Genomic DNA, 20,824 nt, shown 5'->3' on the forward strand with positions numbered 1-20,824 from the left:
AACGTACTGGTTAAGGCATTAAGGGGCCCCTGTCAGCAGATCCGTCCCTTTGACACCGGCTGACCTGTTGCATGTGCGCTCGGCAGCTGAAGGCATCTGTGTTTGTCCCATGTTCATATATGGCTGCACTGCTGAGAAAAATGATGTTTTATTGTATGTAAATGAGCCTCTAGGAGCAATGGGGGCGTTACCATTACACCTGGAGGCTCTGATCTCTCTGCACCTGCCACACCCTCTGCACTTTGATTGACAGGACCAGGCAGTGTAAATGTGATCATGTCCAAGGGTCTATTCACACGTCCGTAGTGGATTGCGGATCCGCAATACACCCGGCCGGCACCCCCCATAGAACTGCCTATTCTTGTCCGCAATTGCGGACAAGAATAGGACATGTTCTATTTTTTTGGAGGAGCCACAGCCCGGAAGTTCGGGGCCACGCTCCGGAAATGCGGATGCAGAGAGCACATGGTGTGTGCCCTGTATCCCATTCTGCCCCATTAAGATTGAATGGGGTCCGCACCTGTTCCTGATTTTGCGGAACCGATGCAGACCCATTTGCGGACGTGTGAATGGACCCTAACCCTGACTTTTCCTAAAGCAGTTGCAGAGAGAACGGAGCCTCTAGGTGTAACGGTAACGCCCCTTTTGCTCCTAGAGGAGCATTTGCATATAAACATAATTTTTCTCAGCAATGCGGGCACATGAACATGGGACCAAGACAAATGCCTTCAGCTGCCAAGGGCACATGTAACAGGTCCGCTGGTGTCAGAGGGACAGATCTACTGACAGATGCCCTTTAAATCGGAGATGTCTCTTTGTGTCAAGCGGAATGAGCATCAGATGGTCTGTAGTAATATTTTTGGTTTACAGTTGTTCTCTCAGTTGGGTGATCACTTCATTTTTTTCTGTTTGTGACCACTCAGCAGGGATCTTCCCCCTCTTCTTGAACTTCAGGTTATAGTCTGCCTCTAGTTCACTGTGGAACGTATTCACAAACCACTTCCAGTATGGCTGCCATGAGTTGTCTGGCGTGATGCTCCACTTGGCATAATTTGGCCCAATGTCTCTGTAATTTTTGTAAGGGACCTGAGTTGATTGGTCAATCACCAGACAGTGGTCAGAGCTCACAAGGTTAGAACATATTTCTATGACAAATTCGTTGGAATCGATCCATGATATACCAGTTATGGCCTGGGGACGATGGAAAGTTACAGAGTGGTCACCATCATGGTTGGCAATGGTGTGGGTACAAATGGCTCCACAGAAGGGGCATTGATCCCAGCATCCACACAGCTGCTTCACCAGTATATCATGAGGTTTGGTCTCAAAGGAGTTGAATGTGGTTGTTTTAAAGTCTTTCTTGAACTCTTCAATGGCTTCATTCCAGGATGCACACATGACTTCCTGAATAAACTCGATGTCTTGAATCTCCTGGTGTTCAATGCTCTTCAGGTCGGCTCTTGTAAAGGTCACATAGTCTTCAATCCTCTTATAGAAGTCATCAAGCCATTCGGACACTTTGCCATTTTTATCTTTGGCAAATCTGGTGGATTTAGCAATGCTGAAGAGGACAAGTTTGTGGAAATGATCTAGGTTAATGTGTAGGACATCCTTGAGTCTATGCGGCTGTCCCTCTATGTAGTAGTTGTTAACACTTGTCTCAATAAAGTCTTGGAAGAAAGTCTTTGGGAAGTGAAGATATTGTCGGTATTTCTCAAAATCTTCTTGTTCTGCCAAGTAAATCAAGATGTAGGTTTCCAGCCTGGACCGATTGCTGGCAAATGGCGGGTAGTTGCTGGTCATCTCATCCACAATTGCCATCCCCGTCCGTTCATACAGAGCTGGCTGTATTGCTTCAAGGATCTTTCTACATAAGAAGTCTGCAAATATCTTAATTGAGGCAGCTCCTTGGCAGGAGATTTTGTAGCAGTTAAAAAACTCCTCCCGTTTGCTCTCAAGGATAACTACAGGGTCATTGGCATGCTGAAAAGCTTTGTGCATTGCCTGGAAGATAGGGACAGCCAATCCGCAGAAGTAGAGAGACACCTGGAAGTTAAACGTCTTCGTCAATGTGAATTTATCAAATTTCTTTTCATTTATTTGTTCAGATACTTCTTGTATGATTTCATAGAAGAACGCTTTCGTGTAGTCCACCTTTTCCCACTGCTTGTCTTTAAGGTATCTGGTTATGACTTGTTTGAGGTTGAGGAACACTTGCTCAACGCTTTTCCTCTCAGAATCGCCTAGCTGAAATATTGACAGTCGCCACTTCCCTACTGCGTGCTTCGATAGGTCAGCACTGAATGTTGTCCACCTTGAGAAGTCGCGCAGCTTCTTGCTCTTGATACATTCTTCCTTGTAGTATTGGAACAGAACATCTTCAGCCTCTGTGATTATCTGAGGCTCGTCGGGGCTGGGAGAAGTGCTGCTGATCTCTGTTACCCACTGTTGCCATAGGGCGCTGAAATGATCTTTAAGCTCAGACTCTTCTAAACCTTTGTCCTTTAAGTCGAGGGCTAGCTGCTTACTCCTACTACGCAGCTCTTCTTCATAGCTCAGCTGCCTCTGGATGACTTGATTCTGGCTCTTCTTCAGCTGTATGCGCTCTCCCACTTGTCTCTTTGTTTCTCCCATTAGGTCTCTCTGTAGGCTATTTAACCTGTTTTGAATGTTAGCTTTCCACTGGATCAAGATCTCTTTATCCTTCTCTTCACAGAAGAACAATTCTAGCTTCTCCTGGATAGACTCAAACCTTTCCTTTACCTTACCCTCAATACGGCTATAGCTCACATCAGTAATGTCACCTTTCTTAATTTTGTTGTTCAGATTAGCCTGAAGTTCAAGAAAATGGCGTCTCAGCTGCCAGGTCAGCTTTCTGTAGATGTCTTCAACTTTTCTGTAAGCAGAAATTTCTAAGGTGTTCTTAAAGCTAAAAACAAAGTTTTCGTTTTTAAGTGCTGTCCATAGGTCCTCTATGCGTACACAAACCTGAGAAATGCTCAAGATGCCCCCAGAATCTATCTTCCTGGAATTTAGTATCATATCCTTCACTTTTTGGGTGTTCTCACTGTAATGGGGGTTAGGGGTTGCCATTGGTGGATTACCTTCCCATAAATGAGAAAAATAATAAATGTGACGATTGGCATCAAACCTGATGACATCACTGAACTTTCGAATGTGGCACATTTCTTGCTCGGCTGCCAGGGCTGTCATCTTATCCAGCTCTGTCTGAAGGTTTCTGCGCCCGTCTGCATTTTTATCTTGAGCAGTTACTTCTGCTACATTTTGGTGTACAAAAAGGCAGCTTGTAGAGAGCTTCACCTGCTTCATCCTTAGAAATGCCTGGACAGCTATTTGCAGAATGTCCTTGATCTCGGAAGGGTTTTCGCCAAACACATTGATCAATGTCATGTTGCCGACACCAATTACAAAAGTTGCCAATTCATTGTCGTGATTCATTGTTGACTGATTTGATAGCTCCATGGCTCTGAGACCTTCAGTATCAATAATCAGCAAGTAGTCAAAGCCAAGCTCATTTTTGAGTTCATCTGCAATTTCCATCAGTTGCATGAATGCTCCTCTTGTGCATCTGCCGGCACTCACACCAAACTGTAGACCAAACATAGTGTTGAGGAGAGTCGACTTGCCTGAACTCTGGACTCCTAGCACAGAAAGCACAAACATCTTCTTATCTCCGATTATCTTTATGACTTCTGCCAGAACAGCTTTTATCCAGTTGATTGGCACATAGCTAGCATCTCCATCCATGAGCTCGATAGGATATCCATCGTATACCATCATATTGGCAGCAATTTTTGACAAGTTATCAAAACATTTGTCTTTATGCTGCAGGTCATGTAAAGCCTCGTAAGTCTGTCCAACTTCTCTCAAGATGTGCTCGAGACCAAACATGCTTGCATTCATTTGTGCTGAGAGAGCATCCAGGTTTCCTTGTATTGTTCTCACTAACTCCTTGTTGTCCAGTTGTTCTGACTGCAGATGAGTCCATTCTCTGCTATACTTGCTGCGCAGCGTGGACATAAGGTCACAGGAAATATCATCTAGGAATATTTTCAGCCATTGCAGAAAGAACTGCTTTGTTGTTTTAGGCAGAGACATCTGTAAATTAATGAACTCCTTAATGAACAGATTTTGGCTTGCGTTTTTAAGTTGCTCTTTTCTTATAGACTTTTTATCTTTCTCAGTCTGACTTCGATGATGCTCAATGCTCCGATTCATCTTGTACTGAAGGTGGGTGAGCTCTCTGTCTTTTTCGCACCATGAATGCCAGAGATGCCCTGAGAGAGGCAGCAGAGTCATCTTGGCTGTCATCAGATCATTTTGCTTTATGTAAGCCATCATTTTAAGAGCTTTATACTTGCCGTCTACGCACTCCTTACTGTCTTCGTCCACATGGAACCCATATTGTCTTCCTATTTTTGCACAGGTTGCAAGACTTAAAGACTTGGGAGATGCAGCCAAGAAACGTCTGAGGGATGTGTTTAGTTCTTCCAGAACTTTTGCTTCATTCCGGTTTTTAAGACCAATTATGACCTGCATGCTATTAGTGTTCACATGTCGAGATGCTTCTATGTCCGGGGAGAGGATTATTAGGGGTTTATTTTTGAAGTTCTCTATGGACATCTTACTAGCAGACTTTGAGTTAGAGTAAAGAATGACATTGATTGAGGATATTTCGTGCAAAAATGAAGATTGTTTCTTATGTTCCTGGATGTCGCCCCTCAAGTTAACAAAAGCTGCAGACTGAGGAAACTGATCCGTGTCCTTCCCACTAGGACAAAACCAAAAGATTTCTGCCATTCCATTGATGAGTATTCGACTGTCTACACTGCCATCGCAGTTCTTGTGGTAGAAAATGTTATGTTTGTGCTTACTTAACAGGTTGGTTAAGAGTTGAGATTTAGAGAATTGATGTGATCCAAACCTGGTGAAGGAAATCATTGGGACGTCAACTTGACATATGAGTTTCTCTTTAAGTGTTCCTGTTTCCGAGAAGTCAAAGTTTAGAACATTTTTTTGAACTTGTCTGAATGCCCACAGAGGAAGCTCTATCTCCGAGTCATAAGGCCTTGGAACTAGAAAAGGCAGCCCAAACTGGCAGATGGACAATTTTGTGAAAGTGTATTGTCTCATGAAGTCATCTGCACAGTGATATATGGCCATCAAAAGGTCCATAGGATGTATGGTGACCCTCTTCTCAGAGGTTGCCAGTGCCTCGTCTTCTGAACAGGAATTTAATAAGTCGTCAATTGATTCAAATGTGCTGACCTCTAGTTCAGTGCTGCTGGCATTGATGGTTTTGTCGCTTCCCTTGTAAACTAAGTATCTGAACCGATAGTCTAATTTCATTAACATCTGCATAAAATGTAGTGGAAGATCACTCTCACAATCTGGCCATTTATGCAAAGATGTGTGGACTACATGAAAGTTTCTCCTGGTCAAACCTTTAGGAAAGTATTGCTCAAGGCCTAGACTCCTCATGAGATTCATAACTTCTTGTCGTTGAGTCATTGGATTGTTCTCTGCCCTGTTGGACTGTAGAGATTCAGCTGCTTCCTTGGTTGTATGACAGACTTGCTTGATTTCTTCTGCCAGGCTCTCCATATTCATGGCGTCATAATCACCTGCCCGTAAATGCTTCAAGTCCTCAATCAAAGAGTGAAAATCCCTCAAGTCTTTGTGTTTTTGAAGAACTGTGATAACTTGTGGCTGAAGGCGAGGCTCCAAATATTCTACAATAAGCTGTAAAAGCTCCCTCTTTTGCTCGGCTGGCCTGGGGCGATTCTCGTCACCCACTGTTAGCGCTGCCTCCAATAACAGAGCTTGGGCTCTGCAGATTTCGAGATCTTTGAGAGTGTGATATTCCTTAAGTAAATGCTGCATCTCATCAGCCAGGAAGTTGACTTCTTGCCACCCAAGCCTTTTGTGGAAATAATGTTTATGGACTGAGTAGCCTACACTGCTGGCAGCACACAGAACAATCACCTCTTCCTCTTTTTGCCCCGTGTTTTTCAGATGTTTCAAAAATGAACCAATATAAGAATTTATAAGGACATTGATTTTGACTTGTGCATCATTATCTCCCTCCTTGGGGTCATCATCTGGACTGAGTTGTCGGAGATCATTCTTTGCATTTGATATGAAATTGAGGAATGTGGGGAAATCTGAAATATTGTAAATAGGTTTCTCTTCCTTCTCTGGAAGTAACCACCTGATTATAGGAGAATAGGAGTCTAAATTTTCATTAGCAAATTCAAGGTTTTGCAGTAGACATTTTAACAAAGAACGGATGACTGGCTCGTCTGCCTTGAGGTTCTGTTTGTATGAGTCCACAACCTGTTGTAAGAAGCTGTGCAGTGCCTCGTGAGGAAGGCAAACATTTAACCAGATATTATAATTCCCGGTCTTGTCATTAAGTTGTTGTCTGAAGTCAATCAATATCTGCAGCTGCTGCTGTGCGGGTTCAACAGTCCAGGATGGTAATTTGGAGAGCAGTAAATTGGCATCGTACACAGCTGTGGAGATACTCTCTGCAAGTGGCAAATGCAAATGTTTACCAGTGATGGCTGCATAAATGTCCTTTAGATCCTTAGCCACTTGGTAAGCGTCTTTAAAAAACTCTTTGTGCCCATGCAATAGAATTTCCCAAACTGGAGTTAGATAGGTTCCTCGATCTATTACACTCCAGGTCTTGTTGTTGGCCTCAAGTCCTGACTTCCACTCGCTGAGGGAATCTGTAGTCAGCGGTCCTCCGGTTTTTGTCACCATCAGTTGGATGTCTCTCTTAATCTTCTTCTTGTCGCTTTTTTCATAGGATTTCTTTGTGTCTGTTGTTGTCACATTGTTGCTGACACAAAGAGACCAAGCACTCGAGTAACTGGCGCTTACAGAAGAATCTAATACAGCCTGAGTCTCCTTCCTAACTTCCTCCAACATTTCTTGCTTAAATCCTTTGGATGTAGCTGTCCACCAGAATATCCCTCCAAAGTGAAGGGGCCCCTGATTGGCATGGGAGCCAAACCGGCTGAAGAAGTTTCCATATTTTTCCTTTAGTATTTCTGTCTTTTCTGCCTCACTGCAGAACTTCAAAACGTTCTCAGTTGATCTGAGGTCTTCAAGGGCTGCAGAGGAGAGCTTGAGCTGATCCTTCGTGATATAAGCGGAGGCCAGAGGCATGTAGCTGTACTTTGTAGTCGCCATGTAAGCGTGTTCATTGTGAGTCTCTTGCTGCTGTTTAGACTTGCTGCTTGAGTTGTAACATACACTGCCCTCGGCTTGGATACCCCAGAAGCCTCCTTTAGCTGAAGTGGCAATAGTTTTACCCAACTTCTCCATGGATTTATGGAATGCTGTCTCTGCTTCGGAGGATGAGAATTCCTTCTGCTCTAGCACTTGCTTTTGCTGAGGACCAGTGAGGAAAAAGCCACTTGGGACAGTGAGAAGATGTTCACGTTTTTGTAGAACATCTTCTTAATTTGATGTCAGGTATATTCCTTCCAAGGCAAGACCACCTGAGGCCTGCAGCAGAAGATCCTTGTCACACAGTCTATCACTGTGGAGTGGCCTCTTCTCTGTTACAGTCAGACCCTGCTGATATTTCTCCATCTTTTCTTCCAGAGATTCCACTAAAGGCCGGGAGGATCTTGTAGTCATGTCCTTAGCTTTCGTTAAGGTTTCTGCTTCAGCCTTACCTGTCTTGTGAAGGTTCTCTTTGGCTTCCGTGTTCAGTCTTCTCACTTCATCCAGCTGCGCTTTTGCCTTTTTTTCCTTGTCACTGTTTTTTGTGACCTGTTCATCTTGGATTTCCTTTAGTGAAGCCTGAGGGTGGGGGACATTCATCACCTTTCTCAGGGCTTGTTTTTCCCAAGAAGACACTGCATACTTCTCCACTGTCTGGTAATCCTCAGGTCCTGTATGTTCCAAACTCTTTGTATTTTCCAACCCCAGGTGTTTGCGAAAAAGTGCGATCCATTTTTCAGCGCTGAGGCCGGCATCTCTCAGGCTTTTGGTGAAGTTCACAGAATCTTCCAGACAGCCTTTTTCGTCCACACCTTGGTTCTCGGCCATAGCTGTAACATACAGAAGATTTGGATGTAATAGCGCACAGTGGATTATGTCTTGACATATATTATGTATATATTATGTAATGGCTTCATATATACAACACAGGGTTATTACCTCCAAAGTGAAATAAGAAACTACTGTGCCTAGTTACATACCATGCACGGCATGGGTGCAGGGGGTGCCTGCTGCGAGATACAGTCACTCAATTGGCAACCTACTATGCATTTTTGGGATGCAGATGGGTTTTAATGGCAGCCACGAAACAAAAGGCCGCCTGACACGTCCGTATGCCTCATTTCTATCTGTTTGTTCCCGACAGGCAATAACAATCATACATTATAGAAGCAAATGGGGAACCAAAAAATTGTTCAAAAGGGTTTTCAGAGATTTTAATACTGACGACTTGTCCTCTGGATAGGTCATCAGTGTCTGATCGGTGGTGGTCTGACAGCCAGGACCTCCGCCGATCAGCACCTTGAGAAGGCACCGGCTCTCCTGTGAGTGCTGCAGCCTTCTCCGGGCTCACCAAGCACAGCGCTGTCCCTTGTATAGTGGCCGTGCTTGGTATCGCGTTCACATTCACTTCCACAGGGTTGAGCTGCTCCCAGGCCACGTGACCGATAAACATGACGTCAATGGCCTAGGAAAAGCTGCAGGGAGGCCCCAGTGCTACTGCCAGCGTTGGGGTCTTAAACACCAATAAGATACTGATGACCTGTCCTGAGGATAGGTAATAAGTATTAAAATCTTGGAAAACCCGATTAATAAAATGTATTGAAATAAAAAGCCATTTTCTACAAAATAATGCACATATTGTGTCTCTGGATGTGTAACGGCCGCTATAACATAATAGTTATTTAAAACATACGGTAAAAAAAATGTTGAATTGCTTTTTTTCTATCTTCCAAGACATAAGTTATAGGCACCCTAAAATGGTGACTCATAAAAACCCGCCACATACGACTGCATCGATGGAAAATAAAGACGTCTGACTCTTAGATTGCAGCAGTGTAAAAACATTCCTCCGTTATTGTATGAAAGTGGTAAAACATAAAAAGACCGCGCCGCATAGAATAACAGTATTAATACCCCGAGGTAAACGCCAGATCTTTCCAGCAAAAAAATCAATGGAGGAACTTCTGTCTTTTCCATTTCGGGCAGAGAGTTAATAAGTTATATGAACCCCACATCTGATGAACCGGCTCTCATCACAGACAGACGGGTCGGACGAGGGTCCCTGTGTCAGGCTGCCACCTAGTGGTGCATGTGAGCGGTGTGCTTCTAGGCAGCGTCTCTCCATTTTTACAGTCAGACCCCACCAAGAAAAGTCATTCAGGCTGTTGAAGAGAGAGATCATGTGGCATAAAGGCCCTGTACTAAGTACTACACAGAATGTGCACTGTGTGGCCGTCGTGATGGTATATAGGCACTAAAATAGATAGCAGGTGTGCACTGTATAGCAGTAGTATTTGGGTGTCAAGATGGTATATAGGGGATAGGTGATATCAAAAATATTCCCACAGTAACGAGAATTTATTGCCATAACAATATATATCATGATAAATACCCAATTACAAGAAAAAACACTTTAGGTTATAAGAGACCTTATACTGTATGGAGGATACCAGGAGACCTTATACCGTATGGAGGATACCAGGAGACCTTATACCGTATGGAGGATACCAGGCGCCGTTATACCGTATGGAGGATACCAGGAGACCTTATACCGTATGGAGGATACCAGGCGCCGTTATACCGTATGGAGGATACCAGGAGACCTTATACCGTATGGAGGATACCAGGAGACCTTATACCGTATGGAGGATACCAGGAGACCTTATACCGTATGGAGGATACCAGGAGACCTTATACCGTATGGAGGATACCAGGAGACCTTATACCGTATCGTATGGAGGATACCAGGAGACCTTATACCGTATGGAGGATACCAGGGGACCTTATACCGTATGGAGGATACGAGGAGACCTTATACCGTATGGAGGATACCAGGAGACCTTATACCGTATGGAGGATACCAGGAGACCTTATACCGTATGGAGGATACCAGGAGACCTTATACTGTATGGAGGATACCAGGAGTCGTTATGCCGTATGGAGGATACCAGGAGACCTTATACCGTATGGAGGATACCAGGAGACCTTATACCGTATGGAGGATACCAGGAGACCTTATACCGTATGGAGGATACCAGGAGACCTTATACCGTATGGAGGATACCAGGCGTTGTTATACTGTATGGAGGATACCAGGAGACCTTATACCGTATGGAGGATACCAGGAGACCTTATACCATATGGAGGATACCAGGCGTCGTTATACCATATGGAGGATACTAGGAGACCTTATACCATATGGAGGATACAAGGAGACGTTATACTGCATTGGGGGCCACGTTTTAGCCCCCCCCCCCATACAGTATAATGTCTCCTTGTGGTCCCCATGCAGTAACATTTCCTTGTTGCTCCTGTATGGAGCTTATACTGATAGGACTGATGAGCTGTGTATTCTCTTTGGGTCAAGTTCATCACCCACCTTCTGCATCCACATCTATGTGCGCTATACTGGAGAGGGGTCACACTATATACGGTATTGGGGGGGGTGGGGGCAGTCATGTGTATATGGGGGAACATTTTTCATTTAGACTGTCACTTTTGTCATATGTGTCTGGGCCTTCATGGCGGGCAGAGTCCTGGTGAGGTAGGAGCCAGGAGGGACAGCTGCTGAGGGAACTGACAGTTAATGTGTGCAGGTGGTCGGACGTTGTAGAAGCGGTCAGAGCAAGTTCAGCCGCCGCTAGGACATCACTATAATGTGACCGCGGCACCTGAGAGTGCAAAACCCAGAAGCGCTCTGCTTCCAGTTCCAGGCCCAGAACAGCTCCCCTATGCGGCAATTCAGGGAGCTTTTGGTGGCTGTGAAAGGCCAGAGCCTGCTGGGGCTCCTATGCACTACAATGCAGTATACCGAATCTTCTATTTATTTAAGGGGTTATGCAACTCCTATAATGACCCCCCACCCCCCTTCCCCAATGCCTGGGTACCTCATTTAGGTTATACGTCGCTCCTGATCCCTGCACGGCCACCACTGCATCTCCCGTCGCGCAATTGCAACGTTTCGACCTCTCGGTCTTTCTCAAGTTTGCTTGAGAGGTCGAAACGTCGCAATTTTTGGTGAATAAACCAGCATGAATTGAAGACTGGCGAGTGCTGCAGTTTTATTTTTGATTTATTCTGGATGAATTGGGGATGCTGCAGACTGGTATCCAACACTGCGGGCACCACCACCATAGAGACTTTTTGCTATAGATTAGTAAGTGCTGCTACCTTTTTGAGCTGCTATTGGCTCACACACCAACAGGCACAACCCCTCCCCCACCCCCGGTCCCCACACCCTTTTGTCGCCGGATGTTTTGATTGCGTGACTGGGAGACGGGGATCAGGAGCGACTCGGGTGCCAGGGAAAGTATAACCTATATGAGGTGCCTGGGCATTAGGGGGGTCATTATAGGAAGTTGGATAACCCCTTTAATGGATGATTTATTTACAATGTTAAATAGAATTGGCAAAAAGTTGGAAAAAAGTTTTAAATTTTTTTAAATTGCTCCCCTTTTCCCAGAAAAAAAATAAACATCATAGGCATTGTCGCATACAAAAACGCCTGTACTATTAAAATATTTATCCCATGCAGTGTAATGGAAAAAGAATCAAAATGGACGATTCAACATTTTTTCATTGTGATCAAAAAGTCATATACACTCCAACATGGTGTCAATAAAAACTACAGATAATCAGTATTAAAACACAAGAAAAAACTATATAAATGTGGTATCACTGTAATCGTACTGACCCGGAGAATGGAGACCACAGTCAGTTTTATCTCATAGGGAATTCTGCAAAAACAAAACCCTTAAAACCGTGGAGGAATTTATTTTATTTTTTTCCAATATGACATCATTTGGAAATTTTTCCACCTTCCCACTACATCGTATGTAATAGGAAATACTATTAGAAAATACAACTCGTCCTGCAAAAAACAAGCCCTCATACAGCTATGTGAACGGAAAAATAAAAAAGTTATGGCTCCTGGAATGCAGGGAGTAAAAAATCTAACCGCAAAAATGGAAAATAGCAAGGTGCTGAAGGGGTTAACATTAGCTAATGTAAGAAAGGCCTTTAGTTGCCTAGAGGTTCCCTCGGGTTCCTTTGTCGCCTCATGGACTATTCCGCCTCTCGCTCTTGGACTGGTCTTTGTCGGTCGTCCACTCCTGCGGAGGAGAGTAATGGTTTGGAATTCCCTCCATTTGTGAATTGGTGGAGTCCGGACTCGTTAGAGACGGTTCTGTAACCTCTTCTATTCTGATGAGCAACAGCAACTCTGCATAGTTGTATCGCAGCATTATTTGGGCACCATGTGGTGGTATACAGGCACTGTAATAGGTAGCATGTGTGAACTATATAGCAGTATTATTTGGACACAGTGTGGTGGTATACAGGCACTGTAATAGGTAGTATGTGCGCACTGTTAGCAGTATTATTTGGGCACCATGTAGTGGTATACAGGCACTGTAATAGGTAGCATGTGTGCACTCTATAGCAGTATTATTTGGGCATAGTGTGGTGGTATACAGGCACTGTAATAGGTAGTATGTGTGCACCGTTAGCAGTATTATTTGGGCACAGTGTGGTGGTATACAGGCACTGTAATAGGTAGTATGTGCGCACTGTTAACAGTATTATTTGGGCACCATGAGGTGGTATACAGGCACTGCAATAGGTAGTATGTGTGCACCGTTAGCAGTACTATTTGGGCACAGTGTGGTGGTATACAGGCACTGTAATAGTATGTGTGCACAGTATAGCAGTTTTGGGGCACCATGTGGTGGTATACAGGCACTGTAATAGGTAGTATGTGTGCACTGTATAGCAGTATTATTTGGGGACTGTGAAGTGATATACAGGCACTATATGTGTGCACTGTATAGCAGTATTATTTGGACACTGTATGGTGGTATACAGGCACTATAATAGGTAGTATTTGTGCACGGTATAGCAGTATTATTTGCAGTATTTATGGTTGTGTGCAATCAGAACACAGCTTTGATTTTTAAACTGCAGTGTGGACTAGGCACTATAGGGTGTAGCGCATTTCTCCCCATCACGCCTCCTCGTAGCTCGTACGTGTTCACCAGTGTAGGCTGCCGGTCCGTGGTAACTGTGGCGCAGCCAAGGTTTGGTTTTCTATGTGGTGTCTTGTGTATTTTCTGGCCTCCTGGATGAGTCATCCACTTAGGGTACTTTCACACTTGTGGCAGAGGATTCCGGCAGGCAGTTCCGTTGCCGGAACTGCCTGCCAGATCCGGCAATCCGGACGCAAACAGATGGCATTTGTCAGATGGATCCAGATGCGGATCTGTCTGACAAATACATTGAAATGCCGGATCCGTCTCTCCGGTGTGATCTGGAAAAACGGATCTGGTATTTATTTTTTTCACAGATGTAAAGGTCTGCGCATGCGCGGACCGGAAGAACGGATCCGGCAATGTGGCAATTTTAATAGAAATTAATACCAGATCCAGCATTCCAGCAAGTGTTCAGGATTTCTGGCCGGAGAGAAAAATACAGCAACACTAGTGTGAAAGTGCCCTTAAATGCTGCGCTATACCTGTCCTCATTCGGCGCAGGCGCTCGCTTGCCCGCTCCTTCCTCAGTGCGGCAGCGCCGATGACGTCAGCCCACACCCGGAAAAGCGTCCTTCTCTCATAGCGCCTGCGCAGAATGAGGACCAGTACGGCGCAGGATTTCATGGGCAGACAGGGCCAGCGGGAGGAGGAGAGCGCTCGCTGGCCCTGTCTATCAAGTGGAGGAGGGGGCGTGTTTATAGTCCGAGGATGCAGCGGCTACCAGCGAGTAACCGCCCAAGTTGCTGGTAGTGAAGTAATTTGCATATTATAAAAGTACAATTTTTAAAGAAATTACAGCACAGAGAGGTAAGAGGGTGAATATGGACGCAACTGACATTAGCAAATAGCTGAAGTCCGATACTGAAAATGACTAAATGGGGGGTGACAGGCGCCCTTTATAGGCGAGGCTCCCCAGACTATCCCTTCTCCTGCTCTGAGCACTCGCTCTGCTGCCCCCATGTGGTCAGAATGTGACACTGCAGAGAGCAGCCTAGACCTGGACAGGAGGCACACACACGTACAGACCCCTATCATATAATGTATACGCCCGCCTGGCGCTCTCGTCATTCAGCTGCTTTTCTTAACCCATTGTTTGGGCAATACAATGGTGCCCTAGGCAGTCGCCTATACGCTCACCCTGTCCCTGAGCAGACATGTAGTAGTGATAGTCTGCAGAAGGACACAGCCTTTGTATGAGTAGCAGTGAGCATACATAAGAAATGCTCTGCAGAGAACAGAGGATGCTGTCAGGATGAGATGTTCTGCAGCGGCACCTACCTTCTGGCGTGTATTTCCCCCTCTCTTGCCGTCTCTCGTCTCCACACAGGACGCTTTCACTTTCATTCTCGCCGTTCTTCTCTTTCCCTCCGCTGGGCCATTTCCTGTCAGATCTGAAAATAAAACGTTGTATACAGTCTGATGGGGGTTCTGGTTCCTTCTTACATATGATGGGAGTTCTGATCTCTTAATTAATTATTCTAGTAAACTTCTATACATCTCTGCTTCCTGTCAATGAATAGGAACATTTGTGTTTACATGTAAAAACAGAAAACCAGAGAAAGCGAGATCTGCAAAATAGTGATGACACAAAGGGGGGGATTTATACTGAGAGACCAGGATGGATAGGCGGCATTCTCAGTGATGTCACCGCTGATCTCTAGTGAATTGATAGGCGGCATTCTCAGTGATGTCACTGCTGATCTCTAGTGAATAGATAGGCGGCATTCTCAGTGATGTCACCGCTGATCTCTAGTGAATGGATAGGCGGCATTCTCAGTGATGTCACCGCTGATCTCTAGTGAATGGATAGGCGGCATTATCAGTGATGTCACCGCTGATCTCTAGTGAATGGATAGGCGGCATTCTCAGTGATGTCACCGCTGATCTCTAGTGAATGGATAGGCGGCATTCTCAGTGATGTCACCGCTGATCTCTAGTGAATGGATAGGCAGCATTCTCAGTAATGTCACTGCTGATCTCTAGTGAATAGATAGGCGGCATTCTCAGTGATGTCACCGCTGATCTCTAGTGAAGGGATAGGTGGCATTCTCAGTGATGGCACCGCTGATCTCTAGAAGGTCTGCTACAAGTGCGCTATGTGCGGGGAGGTGGGTCATCTTGCTGCATCTTGTGACAGGATTTGGTGTAACCTCTGCGGTGACCTTGGTCACCTGTACAGCCGCTGTCCGCGCTCTTTTGCCAACACGATCCTGAAGGCGCCAGGTGTCATCCAGGTGGCCGGTGTTGGCCGGTGAAGAGGACAGTGGAGGCAGATAAAGAGAGGGTCCAGGGAAGAAAAGCAGGAAGGTGTCGCCTTCGAAGATCAGGCGACAGGTGCGGTGCCCGAAGGCTAAGGAAGAGGGGACACTGCAGGTGGCAGATGTGATGGTCCCTGCCCCTGGCCGGACGGCTGAGGATGAGGAGGTCGAAAAACTGCTGAGGGAGGAGATAACATCAGATGCCACAGTTGTGTGCTCTTCATATGGTGAGAGTTTGGATGAGGACTACAAAAAGTGGCTAGAGGGAAAGCGTAAATAGCGGGGTGCAGGGAGAAAAAAGAAGAGTGGGATCCATCTGTACCTCTCACCTTGGACCCAGTACCAGAGGAAGGCTCGACTGTCTCCCCTCTGATCTTTCCAACCGGTATCATGGCCTTCAGAACATCTCGCCTTCTCTAGGGTATTAATGTAGGGATGAGCAAATTGACTTTGGATGGTACACTTTAAGTCGATTTGAAAAAAACGCCATTGTAATACTGTACACAGTTCCTGCTCCGTACAGTATTCGAATATATTGGCTCCAGTGAGCCGAAGGTATTACTCCATGAAGTCGCGCGAGACTTCGTATAATAACTTCGGAAAATAATTATTACCGTAAAAAATCTTCGTACTGAACTCTGTTTCGGTTCCAAGGTTTTATACAGTAATACGTTTTTCCCAAAGTTATTACACGTCTTTTACAAGTCTCGCGCGACTTCGCGGAGTAAAAACTTCGGCTCATCAAAGCCAATACATTCTAATACTGTACAGAGTGGGAACTCCGTGCAGTATTACAACAATGTTTTTTGCGAATCGACTTCAGATGTACCTTCTGAAGTCGATTCGCTCATCCCTAGTCGCCAGCATAAAGTCAGATACGGGGAGATTTATGGCCTTTCATTTTTTTCAGCCGGGTTGAAGCTGATGTTTCATTTTTGCAAGAGACCAGGCTGTCAAGCTTGGCAGATCTTCATAAAGGCAAGCAGGAATGGCGGCTAGTGCCACCATATTGGTCTCTTACGGCCGAGCCGTATAGCTGGGTGGCGGCCCTTTTTAAAACCGCCGAAAGAGTTAAATGCAGACGGGTAATCGAGCTAGAAATGGGGAGGTGCCTGATCCTGGTTGTGGTCATGAGGGGACATCAGCTTCAGCTCAGGTCTAGAATAGATAGGTTTTATTTGAAAGGGGAAGCTGTCTTTTCGGCCTTAACGGCTGTGGAGGGAGTTCTCCGACTACGTTTTACTTATGTTCTCTCTGAATGTTGCAGAGACTCCTCAGCTGGGTAGAGGTGGAAGCTGAATTTGGCAGTGCTGCAAGATGCGAGGATCAGTCTTTTGAGGACTTTCTGCAGAGTCAGGGACCTTTAATGGACCTTTGCAGTAGTAAGATGGAGTGGTGGGAGGTGTTCAAACATCAGGTTGCGGGTTTCCTCCGTAAGCTCTCTAGTAGCCTCAGGAGTCTGGACAAATATCGTTTGTATCAGGCCCTGAGGAAGAAACTCGGAACATCTGGTCTTGACGGGAAGTAGCCGCCCGTGAGGATATTTGCTCATGAGATGTCAGTACGATAGGCACGCATCTTTGGTTTTTGAGATGGATTCCTGAAAATACCGCTCACCCGACCCTTACAGAAACTGTAGGATGGCCGTGATTTGTTAGTATGTGGCTGGACTGATTGACAGTACGGGATCCCTGAAGAGGTCCAAGTCAGGGATCTTGGAAGTCGTCAGATCCTTTTACTCACATCTCTTGGGTAAGAAAGAACTGGATCAGGGTCAGATGTTGGCTTTCTTGGCTGAAATTGGTGAAATTTGCACCTGGTCGCCTCTCTGAGACTGTCTTTAGTGTCCAGGAGGCCATCAAGCAGATCAGGAGGGGTCTTTGGATCAGGCTAAGCTTTTTGACTGGGTTGATCATGAATACCTGTGGTCCGTCCTTTTGAAGTACGGCCTGCCAGGGAGGTTTGTTAGCTGGCTACAAACCTTGTCTGCAGAGGCAGAGTTTCCCGTTTGGTTGGATTGGCCGCTCTTTTGAGATTGGTTCTGGTGTTCATCAGGGATGTCCTTTAATCCCTTTGTTGTACGTGTTCCTGATTGACCCTTTCCTTAGAAGGATAGATTGTGGACTGTTAGCAGGGGTTGGGATGGACCTGGCGGGCCAGGGCCTGTCTCAGAGTCGTGGCGTATGGCCATGATGTCACTGTCTTTGCCTCTTCGCAAGAGGAGGTGGAATGGGTGATGTCAGCAGGCTTCTGGGTCCAGCTAGGAGAAATGTGAAACTCTCTGGCTGGGAGGAGGAGAGCCTGATTTTAGTCTCCAGGGCACCCTTCCAGAACCACAGGGTAGGGCGAAGATTTTAGGCATCACATTTAGCCCCGATGATTATCATCAGACAAATTGGGAAAGCAGGGTGAAGGATGCCACACAAAAGGTAGACCAATGGAAGGGTTGGTCTTTAACCCTTCAGGAAAGGGTCAATCTGAGCAAAACTTACCTGATCCCTTTGTTGATATACTTGGGCAGCGTCTGTATCTTGCCAGAGTCTCTCTGGCCGCGGGTTTACAGTCTGTTTTTCCAGCTCTTATGGGAGAACTGACCGAACCTAACCAGGAGTGAGATCACATACTGCACAAGGAGACAAGGCGGGTTGGGTATAGTCAACCCAGTGGTGTTCTTGCTAAATACCTTTCTTAAAGCAAACATCACAAACCTCTGGAAAGAGAGGGCTCCTTTGTGGGTAGTCTCCTGTCAGGGATGGTTTCAGCCTTTCTTCCAGGAATGGGAGACAGGTGGGCGAATGAAGGATCTCTGTACACCACATGGGCATCTCCGGGCTTACGCTGCCCTGACTCTGAAGATCATCCGGTGGTGGGGCTCGGGAGTGAGGGAGATTAGGACTATGCCGAGGAGACTCCTTGACAGTAGGGTCCTGTCTTCTTATTTCCAGGTCCCACTGGCCCTCAGGGACTGCCCAGGTCAGGATCTGGAGGTAGGGTTGTTGCTTTTGAATTCGGTAAAGATCCCTTTCAAATTATGGGATTTCACCTGGCGCTGCTTCCTTTGTAAGCTGTATGTTCAGGGCAATCTGAAATACAGGAAACCCGAGGAAAGGGGTTGTCCCCGGGAGGAGTGTGGCGAAGTGCTGGAGAGTATGGACCACTTCCTGCTTCAGTGCCCCTTTAAGGGTCCATTCACACGTCTGCAAAATGGGTCCACATCCGTTCTGCAATTTGAGAAACAGGTGCGGACCCATTCATTCTCAATGGTGCTGGAATGTGCTGTCCGCATCCGCGCTTCCGCAAAAAAATAGAACATGTCCTATTCTTGTCCGCAATTGCAGACAAGAAAAGGCATTTTCTATGTGAGTGCCGGCGATGTGCGGTCTGCAAAATGTGGAACGCACATTGCCCGAGTCCGTGTTTTGCGGATCTGCAAAACACATACGGATGTGTGAATGGACCCTAATACAGGGGTTTACCACATGGTAGGGGCTTCCATCGGTTAGCCTCGGCTGGCTGCTCTATCCTATGCAGAGTGGGTCTACGGGGCGTTCAGAGACCTGGGTAGTAGGGACCGCTGCACTTAGTGTAGTGGTTAGGTACCACACGTGGAACGCGAGGAGTCTAGTCTCGACGCATCATGTATCCCTCCCTGACGAAGAGGTATATAGCAGCATCCTCGGTGACCTGGTGAAGGTTCGCTCACTGGAGTGTGGAAGGCTGGGTGATGCCTTCAGAGGGGTTTTTGCTTTGGGGTGCCTTAGCTGATGAATCCTCCAGGTGATGGGCTGATCTCACACTCATAGCTTTTTGTTTTGCAGTGGAATCATGAGGAGAAAAAAGGGCTTCCAGGGGCCGAACCTCGGCCTGGTGTGTGCACTGACTGAGAAGTCAGTGATTATTGTATATATTGTAGATGATGTTGTGTTTATGGTATATTATATTATACTCTGTGTGGTGGGGGAGACAGTGATTGCCTCCGTCTGACCTGGGAATGAACTAAAGGGCTGGGGACAGAGGTCGGGATTTTTCTTTTACCCTTGAACTTTGAGCAGAACAGTTTTTCATGTGAATTTAGATAAATGTGTGGGTGTGAGGAAAAAAAAATATATATATGTATAAAAAAAATAGCTTTTCTAAACCAGGACGGATTTTTTGTTGTTTCACTGATTGTTCATTTCTTTTACGTTTGGCGGTGACCAGTTTTGTTTTCAGTTAGTTTATATGGTTTGGGTCTGATAATTTTTTAATGTATATAAAAAAAATATTGTGGGGGATGGTGATGGAAGTGTATATGACATGTATGTAGTGTGTGGTATATGTAGGAGGTAAGAACTGGCTGGAAGTGAAGGATATATGTAATTATTGTGGTTATGTTAGGAACTGGCGAGGGACATCTGCTCAATCTGGTCCCCAGTAGACACTCCAAAAATAAAAGACCTCAATTATAACCCCGAGAAGAAACCACCCCTCTGCCATAGTCTGGCCCGTCATCAAATGTCGAGAATTACATATGTACACATCCCAGATATTAAAGGGGTTTTCCGGGATTTTAATATTGATGACCCGTCCTCAGGATATATCACCAATGCCAGATCGGTGGGGGTTTGACACCCGGCCCCCCGTCAATCAGCTGGTTAAAGAGAAGGCTGCGTTCTGCGCCATCGCTGCCTGATCAATGTCAACGTGACGAAGCCTTTGGGGTGTTAGTGCCCGGGGCTGTGTCACAGGGTATGCTCCATTAGGATGCTTATATATGGAATATATCAGATCCATACCCTATATATTATCAGGCTTGCATTTCTGATTATACAGACTTTATTTGTGGTGCTATTGTATAATCGGGTAGATCAGGCGTTCCTGTGATACACTGGGGATTATTTGATATTTACACCCATATATGAATTGGGTGATGCCCAGTAGCACCGCGGTGGCTTGTTCTCTGTATCATTTTCATCATGCCACTCTAAAGTCTAAGATACTTTTATCTATTTTGAGTCCCATTGGCCTTTTTTGGATCCATGTGCGTGATGCTCCATGGGCTTTTTGATACTGATTAATAGGATGGTGAGTGAAGAAACCTGCGGATTTCAATGGAATCTAACTATGTATTATGTTTCGGGGGGGGGGGGGGGGGGGGGGGGGAGTACAGGAGGACTGGGCATGTTGGATTTCAATGGTCATGCATTGCCAGGGGAGTCTGACCGTGGACTATTTCCTTCTCTCCACTGAGTACACGTGCAACCTTGGCTGAATTCAGAGAGGTAGCTTTAGACATTTATT

General features: G+C 45.7%; 1 protein-coding gene across 1 annotated transcript; it reads right to left on the reverse strand.

Moving 5' to 3' along the window:
• Window positions 1–678: 678 nt before the first annotated feature.
• LOC122921581 (interferon-induced very large GTPase 1-like) lies at window positions 679–14,677 on the reverse strand. The gene is made up of 2 exons (XM_044271667.1): window positions 14,565–14,677; window positions 679–8,090 (listed from the first exon to the last, which is right to left on the reverse strand). The coding sequence occupies exon 2, from the start codon at window positions 7,354–7,356 to the stop codon at window positions 865–867; it is 6,492 nt and encodes a 2,163-aa protein (XP_044127602.1). The 5' UTR covers window positions 7,357–8,090; window positions 14,565–14,677; the 3' UTR covers window positions 679–864.
• Window positions 14,678–20,824: the final 6,147 nt, after the last annotated feature.

The sequence above is a fragment of the Bufo gargarizans genome, chromosome 11 (genome assembly GCF_014858855.1).
Source record: "Bufo gargarizans isolate SCDJY-AF-19 chromosome 11, ASM1485885v1, whole genome shotgun sequence".
In the NCBI taxonomy this organism is placed as follows: Eukaryota; Metazoa; Chordata; class Amphibia; order Anura; family Bufonidae; genus Bufo; species Bufo gargarizans.